Genomic DNA, 21,520 nt, shown 5'->3' with positions numbered 1-21,520 from the left:
ACAGGTCTTTTGCCTCATTAAGTAGGTTTATTCCTATTAATTTTCTTATTTTTCAGGCAATGGTAAATGGGATTTTTTTCCTTATTTTCTCTGACATTTCATTGGCAGTTTATACAGATGCCACAGATTTCTGTACATTAATTTTCTATACAATATCTTTAACAGGTTCATTGATGTGCTCTAGTATTTATCTGAGCTATTTAAAATCCTAAAAGATGATGCTATTAATGTGCTGCACTCAGTCTGTCAGCAAATTTGGAAAACTCAACAGTGGTCATAGGACTAGAAAAGGTCAGTTTTCATTCCAATTCCAAATAAGGGCAATGCCAAAAAATGTTCAAACCACCATACAATTGTGCTCATTTTGCATGTTAGTAAGGCTATGCTCAAAATCTGTCAAGATAGGCTTCCATAGTACATGAACCAAGAACCTCCAGACATACAAGCTGGATTTAGAAAAGATCAAACAATATTCATTGGATCATAGAGAAAGCAAAGGAATTCTAGGAATACTTCTGCTTCATTGACTATACTAAAGCCTTTGACTGTGTGGATCACAACAAACTGTGGAAAATTCTTAAGGAGAAGGAAATACCATACCTTTTTCTTGAGAAATCTGTATGTGGTAAGCAAGGAAGCAACAGTTAGAACCTTACATGGAAAAACTGACTGGTTCAAAATTGGAAAAGGAATAAGGCTATATATTGTCACTCTGTTTATTTAACTTATATGCAAAATGAGTGAAAGTCAAAGTGTTAGTCGCTCAATAATGTCCAACTCTTTGCAACCCCATGGACTGTAGCCTGCTAGGCTCCTCTGTCCATGGAATTCTCTTGGTAAGAATACTGGAGTGGGTTGCCTTCTCCAGGGGATCTACCTGACCCAGGGATCAAACCCATCTCCTGAATCATGTGAAATGCTGGGCTGGATGAATCGCAAGTGGCATTCAAGATTGCCAGGAGAAATATCAACAACCTCAGATATGCAGATGATACCATCCTAATGGCAGAAAGTGAAGATGAACAAAAAAGCCTCTTGATGAGAGTGAAAGAAAAGAGTGAAAAACCTGGCTTAAAACTCAACATTTAAAAAACTAAGATCATGGAATTCAGTCACATCACTTCATGGGAAATAAAAGGAGTAAAAATAGAAAAAGTGTTAGTCGTTCCAACTCTTTCACGACCCCAGAACAGCAGCCTGTGAGGCTCCTCTATCCATGGAATTCTCCAAGCAAGAATGCTGGAATGGGTAGCTATTCCTGGTTCCAGGGGACTCTTCCCAACCGAGGGATAAAACCCAGGTCTCCTGAACTGTAGGCAGATTCTTCACTGTCTGAGACATGAGACAGATTTTATTTTTTTAGGATCTGAAAATCACTGCTGACAGTGACTGCAGTCATGAAATTAAAAGATACTTGCTCCTTGGAAGACAGACTATGACAAACCAAAAGTGTGTATTAAAAAGCAGAGACATCACTTTGCTGACAAAGGTGTGTCTAGTCAAAGCTAAGGTTTTCCTGTATTCACGTACAAACATGAGAGTTGGACCATAAACAAGGCTGAGCACTGAAGAATTGATGCCTTTGAACTGTGGTGTTGGAGACTCTTGAGAGTCCCTTGGACAGCAAGGAGATGAAACCAGTTAATCCTAAAGGAAATCAATCTTGAATATTTACTGGAAGGACTGATGCTGAAACTGAAGATGTAATACTTTGGCCACCTGATGTGAAGAGCCAACTCATTGAAAAAGACCCTGATGCTTGGAAAGATTGAAGGAGGAGGAAAAAGAGGCGACAGAGGATGAGATGGTTGGATGGCATCATCAATACAATGGATGTGAGTTTGAGCAAACTCCGAGACAGTGAAGGACAGGGAAGCCTGGTGTACTGCAGTCCAAGGGGTCGCAGAGTCGGAAACAACTGAGCCACTGAACTGAACTGATGTGGTCAATTAGAGAATGTTCCATGTACACTTGAAAAGAATGTGCCAGCAAATTTGGAAAACTCAGTTTTGGAAAACTCTACTGTTTCTGGGTGATGTAATGTGTGAAATTATCAAGGCTAGATTTTTATTAGATCATTTAGGATCTATGTTTCTTTACTGATTTTCTGTATAGAAGATCCGTCCGTTGATGTGAGTGGAATGTTAAAGTCTCCTATTACTGCTGCATTCATGTCAATTTCTCCCTTTATGTCTCTTAGTATTTATGTATTTGAGTCCTCCTATCAGTCAGTTCAGTTCAGTCACTCAGTCCTGTCCAACTCTTTGTGACCCCATGAGCGGCACCATGCCAGGCCTCTCTGTCCATTACCAATTCCCAGAGTTTACTCAAACTCATGTCCATTGAGTTGGTGATGCCATCCAACCCTCTCATCCTCTGTCGTCCCCTTCTCCTCCTGCCTTCAACCTTTCCCAGCATCAGGGTCTTTTCTAATGAGTCAGCTCTTTGCATCAGGTGGCAAAGTATTGGAGTTTCAGCTTCATCATCAGTCCTTCCAATGAACACCCAGGACTGATCTCCTTTAGAATGGACTGGTTGGATCTCCTTGCAGTCCAAGGGACTCTCAAAAATCTTTCCCAACACCACAGTTCAAAAGCATCAATTCTTCGGCACTCAGCTTTCTTTATGGTCCAAATCTCACATCCATACATGACTACTGGAAAAACCATATCCTTGACTAGACAGACCTTTGTTGTCAAAGTAATGTCTCTGCTTTTTAATATGCTATCTAGGTTGATCATAACTTTTCTTCCAAGGAGTAAGCGTCTTTTAATTTCATGGCTGCAGTCACCATCTGCAGTGATTTTGGAGCCCCATGCCCAATAAAGTCTGACACTGTTTCCACTGTTCCCCTATCTATTTGCCATGAAGTGATGGGACTGGATATAATGATCTTTGTTTTCTGAATGTTGAGCTTTAAGCCAACTTTTTCACTCTCCTCTTTCACTTTCATCAAGAGGTTCTTTAGTTCTTCTTCACTTTCTGCCATAAGGGTGGTGTCATCTGCACACCTGGGTTACTGATATTTCTCCCGGCAATCTTGATTCCAGCTTGTGCTTCCTCCAGCCCAGCATTTCTCATGATGTACTCTGCATATAAGTTATATAAGCAGGGTGATAATATACAGCCTTGACCTTTTCCTATTTGGAACCAATCTGTTGTCCCATGTCCAGTTCTAACTGTTGCTTCCTGACCTGCATACAGATTTCTCAAGAGGCAGGTCATGTGGTCTGGTTTTCCCATCTCTTTCAGAATTTTCCACAGTTTATTGTGATCCACACAGTCAAAGGCTTTGGCATAGACAATAAAGCAGAAATAGATGTTTTTCTGGAACTCTCCTGCTTTTTCGATGATCTCTGATTCCTCTGCCTTTTCTAAAACCAGCTTGAACATCTTGAAGTTCACGATTCACGTATTGCTGAAGCCTGGCTTGGAGAATTTTGAGCATTGCATTACTAGCGTGTGAGATGACTGCAATTGTGGGGTAGTTTGAGCCTTCTTTGGCATTGCCTTTCTTTGGGATTGGAATGAAAACTGACCTTTTTGCTGAGTTTTCCAAATTTGCTGGCATATTGAGTGCAGCACTTTCACAGCATCATCTTTTAGGATTTGAAATAGCTCAACTGGAATTCCATTACCTCCACTAGCTTTGTTTGTAGTGATGGCTAAGTGGTATTGGAGTGGTGAGCAGATGGGAGGAGATACCCCACATCCAAGGTCAGAGAAACCCCAGTTAGACAGTAGGCGCTGAGAGAGGGCATCAGAGGGTAGACAGACTGAAACCAAAATCACAGAAAACTAACCAATCTAATCACATGGACCACAGCCTTGTCTAACTCAATGAGTCATCCTATATGGGTGCATATATATTAGCAAGTATAATATCTTCTTCTATTGATCCTTTTATCATTATATAGTATCCTTTTTTAATCTTTATGGCCTTTGTTTAAAGTCTATTTTATCTGAGTATTGCAACCCTGCTTCCTTTGTTATTTCCATTGGCATGAAGTATCTTTTTCTATTCTGATACTTTCCATCTATTTGGGTCCTTTGCCCTAAAGTGGGTCACATGTAGGCAGCACATTGTAAGCTCTTTTTATATCCAATCTGCCACTCTCCTGACATTAAGGTAATTCTTGATACATAACCTCTTATCTTTTTTGCCATTTTAACATTGTTTGCCTTTTGATTTGTATTTCTTCTTGTTTTTTTCTATTGTGATTTGATAATTTTCTTTTGTATTATGCTTGTTTTCTTTTTGATTTTTGTGAATGTATTGTTTGATTTTGTAGTTACCCTGTTGTTCAAGTGTGTTAACCCCATTTCTATAGTTACTTGCTTTAGCCTGTTAGTAATATAGGCTCAAACATATTCTTTAAAAAAAAAATCAACATTTTCTTACTCTCCTCCCCAAAATGTTTTAAATATCCTCTTACATCTTTGTTTTTATTCTTTTGCAGTTTATTGTGGTTATCATCATTTTAACAAAAGATACTTTGTTTAAAAAAATCTGTTTACTGGCTAAAGTGATTTACTTTGCAATTGTGATTTTCTCTTTCCTACAGATTCTTCTTTTTTATTTAGAGAAGGCCTTTCAAAAAAAGTTTAAGGTTGGTTTAGAATTGCTATATTCTCTTACTTTTTGCTTGTCTGAGAAATTCTTTGTTTCTTCTTCTAAATGACAATCTTGCTGGGTAGAGTATCCTAGATTGCATATTTTCCCCCTTTAGGTCTCTGAATATATCATGCCACTCCTTTTTGGCCTGCAAAATTCCTGTAGAGAAATCAGCTCATAGCTTTATGAGGGCTCCTTTGTAATTAACTTTTTGCTTTTCTTTTGCTGCCTTTAGAATCCTCTAACTTTTGCTATTTTGATTGTCTTAGTGTTTGGGTTCATCTTGTTTGGGACACTTTGTGTGGCTTGTACATGGATATGTTTCCTTCTTCAGGTCTGTGAAAATTCCAGCCATAATTTCTTCAAATACACTTTCAAACCCTTTTTCTCTTTCTTCTAGGATTACTATTATGTGTATATGGTTCACTTTATATTATCAGATAGGTCTCCTATATTGCTTTCATTTTTTTTCCCACTTGTCTTTCTGCTGTTCTAATTGAGTGATTTCCATTATTCTAGATTCCAGATGACTTATTTGTTCTTCTGCATTATTCAATCTGCTTCGAAGGGCTTCCCTGTTAGTTCAGCTGGTAAAGAATCTGCCTGCTATGCAGGAGACCTTGGTTCAATTCCCGGGTTGGGAAGATCCCCTGGAGAAGGGAACGGCAACCCATTCCAGTATTCTGGCCTGGAGAATTCCATGAACTGTACAGTTCATGGGGTTGCAAAGAGTTGGACACTACTGAGTGACTATCACTTTCATTTACCGTCTTTTGCTCAGAATTTGTCTCAGCAAATGAGTTTTATAATTTTTCTCAGCTCCTCTTTACAGTTTCTCGTTCCTGTTTACAGTAATCAGCATTTTTTTTAAAGCTTTTTATTTTGTATCAGGGTATAGCTGATTAATGTAATAATTTCAGGTGAACAATGAAGGGACTCAGCCATACACATATCCATTCTCCCTCAAGCTCCCCTCCCATCCACACTGGCATAAAAAATTGCATTTCTATTGATAATCTTTCTTCCTCTCCTTCCTCCCCCTGAAGTTCAGCATGTCCTGAATGGCTTGTTGCCCAGCTGATCAGACAGCCTCTGCTTCCTCCCTCCCTCCCTGTCTTTTCTGGCTTGCAGGATCTTATGATCCATGGGGTTGCAAAGTTTGGACACAACTGAGCAACTTCACTTCACTCATGAGTTCAGAAGGAACAGTTATCTACTGTGTTCTTGAAAGGCTGATTAATGTGGGAGCATCCCTGTGGAGACGGCATGGTTTTAGTATTTGGGGTTTGAGGGCTGACTGTGTGTGGATGCCTGCCATGTCTTTCCTCAGTGTGCTGGCTGTTTCCCCCTTGACAGAGGGTATGACTAGTGTGGTGGTGATGAGTCTGCACTAGACGGTGAGCAGGCAGGGCCTCCCCTGTGCTCTGTGGCTGTCAGCGCCCTGTTGTGGAGCGGTGTCTGCTCTCTACTTGTTGAAGTAGAATACACCAGGCCACTTCTGAGCTGTGGGGTGAATAAATGGGTTCAGTGCTCTCCCACTGAGGCAGGAGCCCTGAGCATTCCTTTGCTAGAATGTCCACTAGGGAGTGCACTCTGTGGTATCACCTGAAACCCGTTATAGCAGGCTCACAAAGGACACTGTTTGGGGCACTGCCATCAGCCCTGCTTCAATAGTGGGAATGCCAGCAACTATCTGTGTCCCTCAGGTGCTTTGTTCACAAGGCCACCAGTGCAGAACCACTGAAGTCAGGTACCAGGACCACAGCAGTCGTATACATGGGCCCACCAAGGGAATCATGGAGGCAGACCAGATCCCAGCCTGCTTTCATAAGCACGTGCCCAAGCTTCCAGGGCCAGACCTGTCCCAGCTGCGGGGGCACCTGCAGTCCACTTGGATGTCCTGTAGGTGCTGAGTTTACAAAACTGGTGACGGATTGCCCAGCTGTGTGTGAGGGGGGGCTCAGATTCACCCCTACTTCCTAAGCCACATGACCCCTGGGGGTCAGCTCTGACTTCAGCTCCACCTTGGCATGTGGGCAACCTGCTGGTGCTCGTGCACTGGCAGAGCCTGCAGAGGTGGCACTAGGTCAGATGTAGACAATGGGGATTCAGGGGCAGATCACAACCGCTGTGAGCCCACAGTGAGGCTGCCCCTGGCCCCACCCCTCCCGCTGAGCTCCATGTCACATCTGTGCTCACTTCTACAGCAAACCTGAGCTTCCTCCTCATACACCCCTGGTTGCAGGCACAGTACACTTCATCCCCTTTAAGCTGTCTCTGTGCAGCCAACAACAGCCTTCTCCCATCTTCCCCTGAAATCTTAGTTTCAGCAACCAACCCCTCCAATGCAACAATGGCTAAAGATGGAAACCAAGGGTATATGAGATTGTCCAGAAAGAAAATGTGAAATAAGGACAGAAGGAAATAGAATCTTGGTGAAGAACATTAAGGGTCACCAAAGGAAGGGTGTGAAGGTCTATCCAGAAAGACAAAAGAATCAGAGCAAGGTGGCACAAAAATTAAGGGAGACAAGAACTGAGTGGGAGATGGTTGCTAATTCCTAAGTCTTTTTCAGAAACTTAATGGTATATTGTCACCCTGCTTATTTAACTTATATGCAGAGTACATCATGAGAAACACTGGGCTGGAAGAAGCACAAGCTGGAATCAAGATTGCCAGGGGAAATATCAATAACCTCAGATATGCAGATGACACCACCCTTATGGCAGAAAGTGAAGAGGAACTAAAAAGCCTCTTGATGAAAGTGAAAGAGGAGAATGAAAAAGCTGGCTTAAAGCTCAATGTTCAGAAAACGAAGATCACGGCATCCGGTCCCATCACGTTATGGGAAATAGATGGGGAAACAGTGGAAACAGTGTCAGACTTTATTTTGGGGGGCTCCAAAATCACTGCAGATGGTGACTGCAGCCATGAAATTAAAAGACGCTTACTCCTTGGAAGGAGAGTTATGACAACCTAGATAGCATATTAAAAAGCAGAGACATTACTTTGCCAACAAAGGTCCATCTAGTCAAGGCTATGGTTTTTCCAGTAGTCATGTATAGATGTGAGAGTTGGACTGTGAAGAAAGCTGAGTGCTGAAGAATTGATGCTTTTGAACTGTGGTGTTGGAGAAGACTCTTGAGAGTCCCTTGGACTGCAAGGAGATCCGACCAGTCCATTCTAAAGATCAGCCCTGGGTGTTCTTTGGAGGGAATGATGCTAAAGCTGAAACTCCAGTACTTTGACCACCTCATGTGAAGAGTTGACTCATTGGAAAAGACTCTGATGCTGGGAGGGATTAGGGGCAGGAGGAGAAGGGGACGACACAGGATGAGATGGCTGGATGGCATCACGGACTCGATGGACCTGAGTTTGAGTAAACTCCGGGAGTTGGTGATGGACAGGGAGGCCTGGCGTGCTGCAATTCATGGTGTTGCAAAGAGTCGGACACGACTGAGCGACTGAACTGAACTGAATGGTATTTTATTTCAAGAATCATACTATATGCCTTTTATGAGTTCTAATTTGCCTATTTTAGTAAACTAGAATATAACTTGTGATGAATTCTCACTATCTAGAATGTGTTCAAAATGCCCTATCAATACTACACAGCTTTCCCTGTATCTTTTGCAAATTCTAAATCTTTAGAATGAAAAACTATCTTTAATGCCAAAATACTTTGTCATATGTTTTAAACTGATCAGTTCACTCAATTTTTCAGGATTACTTATTCTTGACAGTACTCCCATTTATGCTGGAATACAAATTTTGAGGTTACTTATTTACAACAATGTATGTGCCTTAAATATTGAGAGGTGACAATATATCTAATGGATTACTATACGAACAATATATCTGAGACACCAAGCAGCCTGAAATTTGCTCATGAAATCTATTTCAGTGGCACCAGTAATTTAATCTAGAAACTAGAAGACAAGTTGCATAAAGGAGCAATATTTAGTATTCAGCTATACTGTGAATATTATTTTTTGACAATCAGATATTGACACTTGAAAATTCCACAGTGCTCTAGAGACCAAAAGGCACAGGTACAAGTGATTTATTATATTTTTAAAAAATGATGAAGGGAATATTAATTCTGGAGGGCTTTTAATCAATTGAACACTATTATACACTAGAAGAAAACAAATCTCCACAAACATTCCCTCACATAGCCGGTAGTCTTATGTTTACATAGTTATTATTATAGCAATTTAAAATGTTAATCTATGATACAATAATGTTACTTCAGAAAACATAAAAAATATAGTTTTTCAATAGCCATGCTCCCATTTTTGATGAAAGCTAGTCAGTTCATCCTAATGTTAGTTTGACACTTTGAAACGCACATGAGATGCAGTCCGCTCTGTAAATGCTGCAGGACAGAGGCCCTCAAACGGAGTAGACAGAGGGCTCTTCATCACTCAGGTCTGAGTCATCCTCATCTACCCTTTCAATGACTGACTTCTTCCCTTTACAGCAGGACACGATGAACCCAATGACGAACACCTGCAGAGGTAAATAAGCTGTATGTTATTTATTTCTCAAACTTGAAATCTCCCAGGAAACACTGACTTTAAAATCCAAACCCAACCACACATGGGCCACTGATGGTCACAGCATCCCTGGGATGCCTGTACTTACCCCAAGAAAGGCCCAGTTCCCAAAGTAGTAGGCAGCACTGAAAAACCAGAACTTGTGAAGGAACAGGTAGGTCCGGGTGACAGTGCACTGATCTATAAAAGCAAACAGAGGATCAAAGCAAGCAGTTTCTCTCTTGAAACAGACTATTAATACTTTACCTAAAAGGTTGTGTTAACCAAAACTAAATCAGCTTTAGAGACAGCATGGAAATCTAGATCTATCTCCAAAGCCCACTCTTTCAATCACCTTAATATAACATGACATTTTTAAAAGCGAGCGCCACCAATATAATTTCTGCTGTTAGGTATAAAAAAGTTGTATTGGCTAGCTCAATGTATCTAAACTAGAAAAAGCATTTTAACCTGGAATGTCAGACATGTCCTAAAACAAAACGGTTTTCCTGATAGAGAATGAAAAAAAGAAATGAAGAAAGTAAGCAGATGTGGTTAGTACTAGGCTGCACTTTTCTAAGAATCCAATTAAGAGATTTGGGGGGGAACTTCCCTGGGGGTCCAGTGGTTAAGAATTTGCCTGACAATGCAGGAGACATGGGTGTGATCTCAGGTCGGGGAATTAAGATCCCACACACCACAGGGCAACTAAACCTGCAAGCCACACGACCGAAGCCCATGGGCTCCAGAGCGCAGGCCCCACCAGGCAAGCCCATGCACTGCAATGAAGGCCCAGCACAGCCACAAAAGATAGATAAGCTTTAACTGAATAATTAAAACAGCAAAGTGATGATACCTTTAAAAGGAGATCTTCTGAGCTTACGAACGCTATTGAAAAGATGGCTGACTTGCTTACTCCCTGAACTTTAGATAGTATTTATTATAACTTGAATCTAAAAACTATCATTTACTTTTTTCCTTCAAACACACACACACACACACACACACACACACAACGTAACTCTTAAGGAGAAAGCAGCAGACTGATTATTTGATATCTTTGTGAGACTCCATATCAGCTAAATTGACTGTTTCCACTGCTTACAGTCCTTTAGGTATCTAACACATGACATCTAAGGAAATACTTGTTTATTAGAACAGTCTGTGGCATGGATTTCTGAAAAGCAGCATTTGGTCCTACTTTATCCCAGTCTCCTCCTCCCTTTCCATGAAGCTCAGCATGTCCTTCTGAATGGCTCAAGGCTCAGCTGGACAGAGAGCTTCTGCTTCCTGCAGGAAAACACGCAGTGTGGCAGGGACGTGCCTTCTCTTCATGGGCAGGGCAGCCAGTCTAATGCCAACCACTGAACCCCGAGGGGGCCCCCGCACATCCCTCATTCTCTTTCTCAACAGAAAAGTCTAGAAGGAATAGTCGAAGCTTCCTAAGGAAAACCAAGAAGGACTCGAACAGCAGTGTGGAACCAATGTTTCTCTCCCCTCAGTTCCGCAGTTCCTGGCCCCCAAGGTGATGCCTTCACACCAGGCCCTGCACCTCAGGCAGCAGCAGAGCCTCCTGGGTGGGAAAGCCGCTGGTCAGTCGCTCTGCCCCCTCATGATGACAGAACGTGCTTCACAGGAAGGTAACTTACAAAATTTGTCACTTTTCCCACTAGATTGGCCTGAGTATTCCAGAGTACCCCTCGGAGTACCCAGCACTCATATTTAATATGACTGATGAAGTAAACTAAATTGTTCAAAAGGGAGGTATTTTATTTAAAAATCATACTGATAACTAATTCATTTTCTAATTTCTTTTCACTAAAATCTGAGACGATTCCAAAGATGTCAAAACAAGATAAGTGAATCCATGTTGAAAATGAAAGCATAACTGAAATGTCCAGCATGGGAAAAGAGGTGCAAACCTTGGTTTCACAGATTTGGTGTCGGCTCTCATTTGGCCACTTCTCTGCCACGTGACTCTGACCATTGACACTCCATGCGTGTCACCACCTTTCCTTACAGGCTCATCCTAAAGACCAGATGAAGTCTGCAGTGGCAGTTCATATTAATTTTCTTTTTTCTTCTTTAAGATATAACCAAGCCCATGATAAAGAATATAGTTTTCAAGAGCTGTTCGAATGGTGCCAATAAAAACTTATCTTAAGATTTTAGAAGGTGACTAGTGCTCCTTAGCACTAAGGAAAATACTTGCTTAGCTATTGGCATCACGACTACTCTGGACATGTTCATTATTTTTCTGTCTCTACAGTCAAAACAGATACAAATGGATTTGGTTTAATTTCAGTTCAATTCAGTTGCTCACTTGTGTCCGACTCTTTGCAGGCCTCCCTGTCCATCACCAAACTCCCGGAGTTTACTCAAACTCATGTCCATCGAGTCAGTGATGCCATCCAGCCATCTCATCCTCTGTCGTCCCCTTCTCCTCCTGCCTTCAATCTTTCCCAGCATCAGTTCAGTTCAGTCGCTCAGTCGTGTCCGACTCTTTGTGACCCCATGAATTGCAGTACGCCAGGCCTCCCTGTTCATCACCAACTCCCGGAGTTTACTCAAACTCATGTCCATCAAGTCAGTGATGCCATCCAGCCATCTCATCCTCTGTCGTCCCCTTCTCCTCCTGCCCCCAATCCCTCCCAGCATCAGAGTCGTTTCAAATGAGTCAGCTCTTTGCATCAGGTGGCCAAAGTACTGGAGTTTCAGCTTCAAAATCAGTCCTACCAATGAACAGCCAGGACTGATCTCCTTTAGGATGGACTGGTTGGAACTCCTTGATGTCCAAGGGACTCTCAAGAGTCTTCTCCAACACCACAGTTCAAAAGCATCAATTCTTCAGTGTCCAGCTTTCTTTATGGTCCAACTCTCACATCCATACATGACTACTGGAAAAACCATAGCTTTGACTAGATGGAACTTTATGACAAAGTAATGTCTCTGCTTTTTAATATGCTGTCTTAGGTTTAATTTAAATGTGTATAATTCAGTAAAAGGATACTTGCTAAACAGTAACATACCTTTAAATAAAAACAACTAACTTGTAATGAAGAAGGGAGCAGGCTGTTAAAAAAAAAAAAAAAAAAAGCCTGTTCACAATTAATTTAAAAACATCAATGGTATCTTTCATGGGTTAAGTACTACGTAAGCTCTGATGTTCAAGGACAATCCTGTTTTTAATTCAACCCTCTCAACCCTGCTAATGCTCTAAACTTAAAAAATAAAAGTTTTGTTGCTCATTTCCACAGCTAAAGGTATCTGGTGGGGGGTCAGAACTAAAGTGAACTGGAAACTTCAGGGCCAGAACAGGAACAAGATGGTGACTGCAACTGGCAGAAGGAGGTGAAATCAAATGACTTTTCCCAGGGCTCTATAACCCACTCAATGACACTTTAAATTGACTACACCCGCTGATATTTTCTCCTCCACAAAGAGTGTATCTTATTTTTCCTATCACATTATTTCACATGTTTACCACTTCCATTGTTTAAAGATTTGACACAACCTTTCTAAAATAAGAGAGAGAAAACAAAGTATGATCATTGTATTCTGCTTTGTTGTTGAAAAGTGTGTAACAGCTTTTATACTTATCTTTATATGTATTTATCAGTATATTTATATGCACATAAAGGGGCAGATGTCCACAGAGGAATTCTGGTTAATAATCCTCATGCAAATATTTTATGTTCAGGCTAGGACTCCACACTGAGTAATACATGGAGGGGCTTCTCTCCTCTCCCCTACCTGCCCTCTCCTAGCTGATCATCTGCATCACAGATATCTAGGAGATCTAGAGAGGTCTTTCTACTGTTTCCTGAAACACTAAAATAAGTATTTTGAACTTGGTTTAACCTTCAAAGTAAATGTGAATTGCTCAATTTAGGAACTGCATTCTAAAATTATAGGTGTTCGAGAGACTCTGGCTGTAATTCCTCAAAGGGACACACAAACTTCCAGCTAAACCAGAGTGCATGTTAACAATTAAAAACTAAAAATAGGGGTTCAGAAAAAAGCTTTATATTTTTTTCCAGACAAGGTGGCCATATGAAAAAGACCAAAATTAAAAGAGCCAAGAAAGGGCACGGAAGTTATCTGGAAAAAAAAAAAAAAAAAGACTTGACTCCTGCTTCTTCCACCTTCCCCCATCCATTCTCACTTATCAAACTAGATGAATAACCAACAGAAAGTACAATTAAGCCTCTGTCTGTCATATAACAACAGCTTTTACAAACGTACCCGATAAGTTTTATATACTTATTTCCTTTTAGACTGCTGGTTATGTCACTGTTAGTATATGCCAACTGCCACTAAAATAACCTTGGTTATTAACTGTAATAAACAGCACCTTCTACTTTAAATATATTTTGAAAAACAACATTTAGTGCTGACTTAAGCCAATAATAAGTCATCATCATGTTACACCTCCATGGAAATCAACTTAGAATTAAGTCTATATTTGTGCTTTATTTATAAAATGAATCCTTATGATACATATGTTGTAGAGGGAGGGTATCTGGGGAAATTTATGTGCCACAGAGAATTTTAAAGCAATTTCTTTGACTAGTGACAAAAAGAACTGGGAGAAGACTGGATTCCTTAGAACAACGCTTCCTTTCTCATGGTTGCGTGTGATTATGCTAACTTTAGGTCTTGCTACTATTGGATATTTATAATAGATATAGAAATCTTAAATGTAAACAGCCTAAGCACCTTGGGTGCTTACTGTGATATGATTAGGAATCATTTATCAAATGGTTCTGAGAAGGTAAAGCCCTAATTAATCATCACTGTCAAATGGATTTACAGCATATGAAATATACACAGAGAGAAAGAAATGAGAAACCAGCAACATATATCCAGTAAGAAAAGGGAGGGCAGAAGAAAATTTTTTAAATTTAAATATTTTCATAAAAACCGAAATTGTAGGTTTATCTTGAAATTCAACAAATGGCATATAGTTAAATCATGTTTTGTTAAATCTCACTGCAGGAACTGGGTAAAAGGGAAAGAAAGAGTTGGTGAACATCAAAAGTCACAGAAGTTCTAAAGGGAATAGATTATATTTTATGAATATATAAACTGTACCAGGCTAACAAAGCTAGTACTTGGCCACATGCTTTGCACTGAAAAATAAAGTCTCATAGTGACTGTGTTAAGAACCAGTATAATTTGTGTTGAGCTTTGATTACATTTAAGTAAGTTTAATGTACTTCAAAAGTGCTAAAATATGTATTGCTCCTTTAAGAAAGAATGTACCTAATTTCATTTGTCCTGACCATATAAAATATAGTTGGCCATACAGAGCTTATAAAAGATAGTTCCAAAGGTAAGCATTAGCATACAAATGTAGGAATAATTGCAAACTGTATTAGTGAACTCTAAATGAATGAGATTTTCTATTACTCTTAATTGTCCAAGATGGTAAAATATACAGCAACTGCTTTCTAGTACCTTAACTTTTTCATAAAATAACAGCAATTTAAGAGGTATAGCAGAAAATATTAGAGACAGAAAATTGAGATTTGGTTCTTGAGTCTGCTGTTTATATTTACTGTGAGATTCTGGATGGAGTCATTTAACGTCTAAGTCAGTTTCTTTCTAAGTGTCATTGATATAATATCTGCTCTTGATGGATTGTGATAAGATAAACTGACCTTCTGAGATTTAGAGAGAATTCTAAATATGATTTTTTAAAAAGGTTGTTGTTTTATGAGTTAGAATCCTTAAGCAAAGATTTGTAGAAAGTAGCTGAGAAGTTTCACAAAATCACCTGGTGTGCTTTAGCGTGGACTCCAGAAAACTGAGAAACCTTATGCCTAGTTAACTTCACTGTATTGTCCCTGCTGAACTTTCATCAACACAATCGAAATGTCACCTAGAAAAAGAGCTGTGTCAATAAAGAGACTTTCTGTATCTCAAGCAAAATCCAAAAGAAACATGCTTTGATCAATACTTAATTTTCTGGTCTACACGGCTTCCCCAGTGGCTCAGTGGTAAAGGACTCGTCTGCCAGTGCAGGAGACACGAGAGACACAGGTTCAATCCCTGGGTCAGGAAGATCCCCTGGAGAAGCAAATGGCAACCCACTCCAGTACTCTTGCCTGGGAAATTCCCTGGACAAAGGAGCCTGGTGGGCTAGAGTCCACAGGGTCGCAAAGAGTTGGACATGACTGAGTGTGCACACACACACGGCAACCCCACCTGACAGTGGGCACACTACCCCTGGCCTTCTCAGCTGGATGTTACCAGCCAACATCAGTGAGACCCTCTCCTGACTCCAGGCCTACTCAGAAACTATGTGACTGTAAAATCAGCTTTCCATACAGATTCCTTCTTTCTGGTGAGAATTCACTAACCATGAGCCTCTAGCTTCTTTAATGTAATACTTCCTATGGTAAATTAATAAATTGCCATCTAGCTAATACTTTAGTTTACTCTCTCTTTACTTATCTGGAGTCAAATATAGATGCTGGAGATCAGGGTATGATAGGATTCTTAAATAATAATTCTGTCTCATCACTAACTTCAATACTGCTCTGCCCCTTTGATGGGTAGAATTAAACTGAATGAGGTTATTGACACAAAGTTATTATTAGTCAAGCAAAATATTATAAGCTTATAGCACTTAACCATGAAGAACTATTTTAATTTGTTGAACACAAGAGGTTTATGAGAACAGTCATTTGCTTCCTGTCCTGTTTCCCAGGACCTCATTAAAGTTACAGAACATGAATAAAGCCAGGAGCAACTGTTAACAGCAAACAGAAAGGGAGGAAGGCCGCTCAGTGACAGAAGACCTCGGCAATACTCTGGAAGATGGAAAGCCACACTGAGAAGGTCTCCAGTAAAACAGCTGGTTTCCCTCTCACTTATTTAAAAATACAGCTTAAGGATCAAGAAACCCCAATCACAGATATCCCGTGATGAGGCTTCCTAGTTCCTGATATTAAACACAAATTAACGTAAATATGGATAAATCATCAGATATCTACAGGAGGCTATCAGCATGAAGGGAAAGAACGAGATAAACAGAACTGCTCCATGATGAACAGCACTGTAATTCTACTTAAACGCAATCATTAAGAAAAATGTTTAGTATCTTCATATACTGTCAAGGATATTACATCATAAAACAAAGATGCTTGGGCAAAAATCAGAAACATAAAGTACCCCAAGGAAAGTAAAAATGTGTTATATGAAATAAAAAATTCAGGGTATAGTTTGAAGATAAAACTGAGTACATACCCAAGAATCTAGAGCAAAATGGTAGGCAGAAAATATGAGATATGAGAGGAGACAGATGATCAATTGAAGACATCCAGGAACTAATGAATAAGAGCTCCCCAAAGGGAAAATGGAGAAAAGAGAAATTATCAAGTTAACTTCAAAAGAAGAAATAGATGCACTGGATTTCTCACCCATCAGAAATGAAACATAGATGGTACAATACTTTTAAAGTTCTAAAAAAAAAAAATGATTTTTTACATAGCACAAACTGTCCATCATATCAATTGTGAGGATGTTGATATCCAAGGAATTTTCAGATATATATTTTGTACAAAGCATTTCTTTTCTTTCTCTTTTTAAACTCTTGGAAAACAAGCTTTGGGAAGGAAATCCAGAAAGAAGATATGGTTTCTAATGCATCAGAAGTTCAATAAGCAGAAATTGTAACATTAGAGCTAAATAGCACAATTAGAAAGCAATTGATCCAAGTAAGAAAAGGGGTCAGCAGGTTCTGAGCAGGAAGTTAATACAATGGATTTCATTCAATAGGTAAAGTGACCCACTTCCCAGAATACTGGAAATAAAAGCAAAAATAAACAAATGGGACCTAATTACAATTAAAAGCTTCTGCACAACAAAGGAAACTATAAGCAAGGTGAAAAGACAGCCTTCGGAATGGGAGAAAATAATAGCAAATGAGGCAACTGACAAACAACTAATCTCAAAAATATACAAGCAACTCCTGCAGTTCAATTCCAGAAAAATAAACGACCCAATCAAAAAATGGGCCAAAGAACTAAATAGACATTTCTCCAAAGTAGACATACAGATGGCTAACAAACACATGAAAAGATGCTCAACATCACTAATTATCAGAGAAATGCAAAGCAAAACCACAATGAGGTACCATTTCACACCAGTCAGAATGGCTGCGATCCAAAAGTCTACAAGCAATAAATTCTGGAGAGGGTGTGGAGAAAAGGGAACCCTCTTACACTGTTGGTGGGAATGCAAACTAGTACAGCCACTATGGAGAACAGTGTGGAGATTCCTTAAAAAACTGGAAATAGAACTGCTTTATGACCCAGCAATCCCACTGCTGGGCATACACACTGAGGAAACCAGAATTGAAAGAAATATGTGTACCTCACTGTTCATCATAGCACTGTTTATAATAGCCAGGACATGGAAACAACCTAGATGTCCATCAGCAGATGAATGGATAAGAAAGCTGTGGTACATATACACAATGAAGAATCACAAGCTGGAATCAAGGTTGCTGGGAGAAATATCAATAACCTCAGATATGCAGATGACACCACCCTATGGCAGAAAGTGAAGAGGATAAAAAGCCTCTTGAGGAGAGTGAAAAAGTTGGCTTAAAGCTCAACATTCAGAAAACGAAGATCATGGCATCCAGTCCCATCACTCCATGGGAAATAGATGGGGAAACAGTGTCAGGCTTTATTTTTTGGGGCTCCAAAATAACTGTAGATGGTGACTGCAGCCATGAAATTAAAAGACACTTACTCCTTGGAAGAAAAGTTATGACCAACCTAGATAGCATATTCAAAAGCAGAGACATTACTTTGCTGACTAAGGTCCGCCTAGTCAAGGCTATGGTTTTCCAGTGGTCATGTATGGATGTGAGAGTTGGACTGTGAAGAAGGCTGAGCACCGAAGAATTGATGCTTTTGAACTGTGGTGTTGGAGAAGACTCTTGAGAGTCCCTTGGACTGCAAGGAGATCCAACCAGTCCATTCTGAAGGAGATCAGCCCTGGGATTTCATTGGAAGGAATGATGCTAAAGCTGAAACTCCAGTACTTGGGCCACCTCATGTGAAGAGTTGACTCATTGGAAAAGACTTTGATGCTGGGAGGGTTGGGGGCAGGAGGAAAAGGGGACGAGCGAGGATGAGATGGCTGGATGGCATCACTGACTCGATGGACGGGAGTCTGAATGAATTCCGGGAGTTGGTGATGGACAGGGAGGCCTGGCATGCTGCAATTCATGGGGTCGCAAAGAGTTGGATACGACAGAGCGACTGAACTGAACTGAACCGAAAAAGAATACATTTGAATCAGTTCTAATGAGGTGGATGAAACTGGAGCCTATTATACAGAGTGAAGTAAGCCAGAAAGAAAAACACCAATACAGTATACTAACACATATATATGGAATTTAGAAAGATGGTAATGATAACCCTGTATGCGAGACAGCAAAAGAGACACAGATGTATAGAACAGTCTTTTGTACTCTGTGGGAGAGGGCGAGGGTGGGATGATTTGGGAGAATGACATTGAAACATGTATAATATCATACAAGAAACGAATTGCCAGTCTAGGTTCAACGCAGGATACAGGATGCTTGGGGCTGGTGCACTGGGATGACCCAGAGAGATGGTATGGGGAGAGAGGTAGGAGGGGGTTCAGGATTGGGAACATGTGTACACCCGTGGTGGATTCATGTTGATGTATGGCAAAACCAATACAGTACTGTAAAGTAAAATAAAGTAAAATTAAAAAAAAATAAAGTGGGCAGGAAGAGACAAGGTATTAGGTGATGTTAATCTTACGTTACTTCAAGAACATTTTTTAACAAGGTAAAAAAGGAACAAATTTTTAAAAGTGATTCAATTCTACAAAAGCTGGTTGAACAAGACAGAAAAATATACTTCATATATATATATTAATATGTTTTCTTAATTCAAGGAGCTGACATTCCTACAAAAGAGTAGGATAGACATAAGATACATAAATGACTATAGATTAAGTCAGAGTAAAGGTCACACCATAAGAAGTAAAACTGCTACAGGAATTCAAGTGGAAAAAAAAAGAAAAACTGTACACATGTTTGGAGATTCAAAAAAGAGGGTCAGGTTGTAAAGAAACCTTATAAGATGACCAGGAATCTGACTGATGAAGATGGGAGGAGTTGGGCAGAATCTGGCTGTGACATTTCCAGAACAATCAGTTGCAAAGCAACGATGGAAAAGACGACCAAGTTCAGAAAAAAGACTGGAAACATGTAGGCTGGGTTAAAAAGTGGAACCCTTCAATCCCTGGTGGAACAGTGGTACAGGTGGTATAGGGGAACGGTTAAGGTTCCTACTGGAGCAGTGGCGCTGGCAAATCACACCGGCTCTATCTTCAAAATCTACCCAGAATCTGACCACTTCCTGCAGTTCTACCACCACAAGCTCTGCCTTGGATTCCCGCAAACGTCCTATCAATTCGCCTTTGCCCTTGGTTTATTATAGTCTATCTCAGCGGCTAGTACACTATACCCCAGAAGGATTCACTCGGTCCATCACTCGTTTTTTTAAGTTATGCTGAAACATGACACGCTGTCCACGGCAACCTCTATGTTTCAGGGGCACAGCTGAGCACTGTGGACACTACCTCAGGCCCCACAGAGCCTAAAATGTTTATTAACTGGTCTCTTACAGAAAAACAGTTCCCACACCCTGGTCTACATGCAACCCAGTAGTCAGAGGAACTCCCTGGGGATGTCAAGCCCATCAGGCCACCCGCTCACAGTCTTCTAGAATCCCCGTCTGAGCTTAGAAGCTGAATGAAGCCCTTCCCTTTGATGGCTGGCCCTTCCTCCTGCCTTCCTGGCCCCCCAGCCCCGAAACCTCTGCTCCTGCCGTCGCTGTGGCATGCGGCGCTTCTCTGCAGGCATCTGCCCCTCCTAGGCATCTGACCTCACTTCTCAGGCCATTCTGCCCAGATGTCCGCTTCTCAGTAAGGATTTCCTGTCTGCCCTACTCAACATTTCAAACCATCCCTCCTTCCGGGCACCACTTACTCTCCTCTGGTACTTTTTCTCCATAATGATTACTGCCTGATACCCTTATTTGTCTCCTTCTAGATAAGCTCCATGGGGACAGCACATCTGAGCTTTGTTCACTAGTCTCACTAGCTCTGTATCAGTAGTATTTAGAATAGTGCCTACCACATAATAGATACCAGTTTAAAAAGTTAATTGAAAAAGCAAGGAAATGAGATGAGACTAATAGATGAGAAAATTAAATAGTCCTTTTCCTTCAATGACTACACCAAAGCCTTTGACTGTGTGGATCACAACAAAGTGGAAAATTCTTCAAGAGATGGGAATATCCGACCACATTACCTGCCTCCTGAGAAACCTGTATGCAGGTTAAGAAGCAATAGTTAGAATATGGAACAATGCACTGGTTCCAAATAGGAAAAGGAGCACAGCAAGGCTGTCTATTGTCACCCTGCTTATTTAACGTCTATGAGAGTACACCATGAAAAATGCTGGGCTGGATGAAGCTCAAGCTGGAATCAAGATTACAGGGAGAAATATCAATAACCTCAGATATGCAGATGACACACCCTAATGGCAGAAAGCAAAGAGGAAATAAAGAGCTTCTTAATGAAGATGAAGGAGGAAAGTGCAAAAGCTGACTTAAAACTGAACATTCAAAACCCCTAAGATTATGGCATCCAGCTACATCCCTTCATGGCAAATAGATGGGGAAAAAAATGGAAACAGTGACAGACTTTATTTTCTTGGGCTCCAACATCACTGCAGATGGTGACTGCAGCCATGAAATTAAAGGACACTTGCTTCTTGGAAGAAAAGCTATGGCAAACTTAGCATATTAAAATGCAGAGACATTACTTTGCCGACAAAGGTCTGTATAGTCAAAGTCATGGTTTTTCCAGTAGTCATGTATGGATGTAAAAGCGGGACCACAATGAAGGCTGAGCACTGAAGAAATGATGCTTTTGAACTGTGGTGCTGGAGAAGACTCTCTAGAGTCCCTTGGACAGCACGGAGATCAAACCAGTCAATTTTAAAGGAAATCAACCCTGAATATTCACTGGAAGCACTGATGCTGAAGCTGGCTGCTTGATGCAAAGAGGTGATTCATTGGAAAAGACCCTGATGCTGGGAAAGATGGAGGGCAGGAGAAGAAGGGGTCAAAAGAGGATGAGATGGTTGGATGGCATCACTGACTCAATGGACTTGAATTTGAACAAACTCTGGGAGATAGTGAAGGACAGGGAAGCACGGTATGCTGCAGTTCTGGGGTCGCAAAGAACTGGACACAACTGAGCGACTGTACAAAAACAGCAAATAGAATCTTGGAAATTTAGA

General features: G+C 40.6%; 1 protein-coding gene across 1 annotated transcript in view; it reads right to left on the bottom strand.

The window, feature by feature from the left end:
- Positions 1–8,661: 8,661 nt before the first annotated feature.
- LMBRD1 (LMBR1 domain containing 1) overlaps positions 8,662–21,520 on the bottom strand; it is a 146,076-nt gene continuing 133,217 nt past the window's right edge. The window contains exons 15-16 of the mRNA XM_040261414.1: positions 9,263–9,354; positions 8,662–9,127 (exon numbers count right to left, since the gene is read on the bottom strand). Of these exons, the coding sequence (XP_040117348.1) occupies positions 9,011–9,127; positions 9,263–9,354 (209 nt within the window). The 3' untranslated portion in view covers positions 8,662–9,010. The remainder of the gene's footprint in view (positions 9,128–9,262; positions 9,355–21,520) is intronic.

This window comes from Oryx dammah, unplaced genomic scaffold, assembly GCF_014754425.2.
Source record: "Oryx dammah isolate SB20612 unplaced genomic scaffold, SCBI_Odam_1.1 HiC_scaffold_19, whole genome shotgun sequence".
Classification (NCBI taxonomy): Eukaryota; Metazoa; Chordata; class Mammalia; order Artiodactyla; family Bovidae; genus Oryx; species Oryx dammah.
This window is presented reverse-complemented; position numbering and strand designations above follow the sequence as displayed.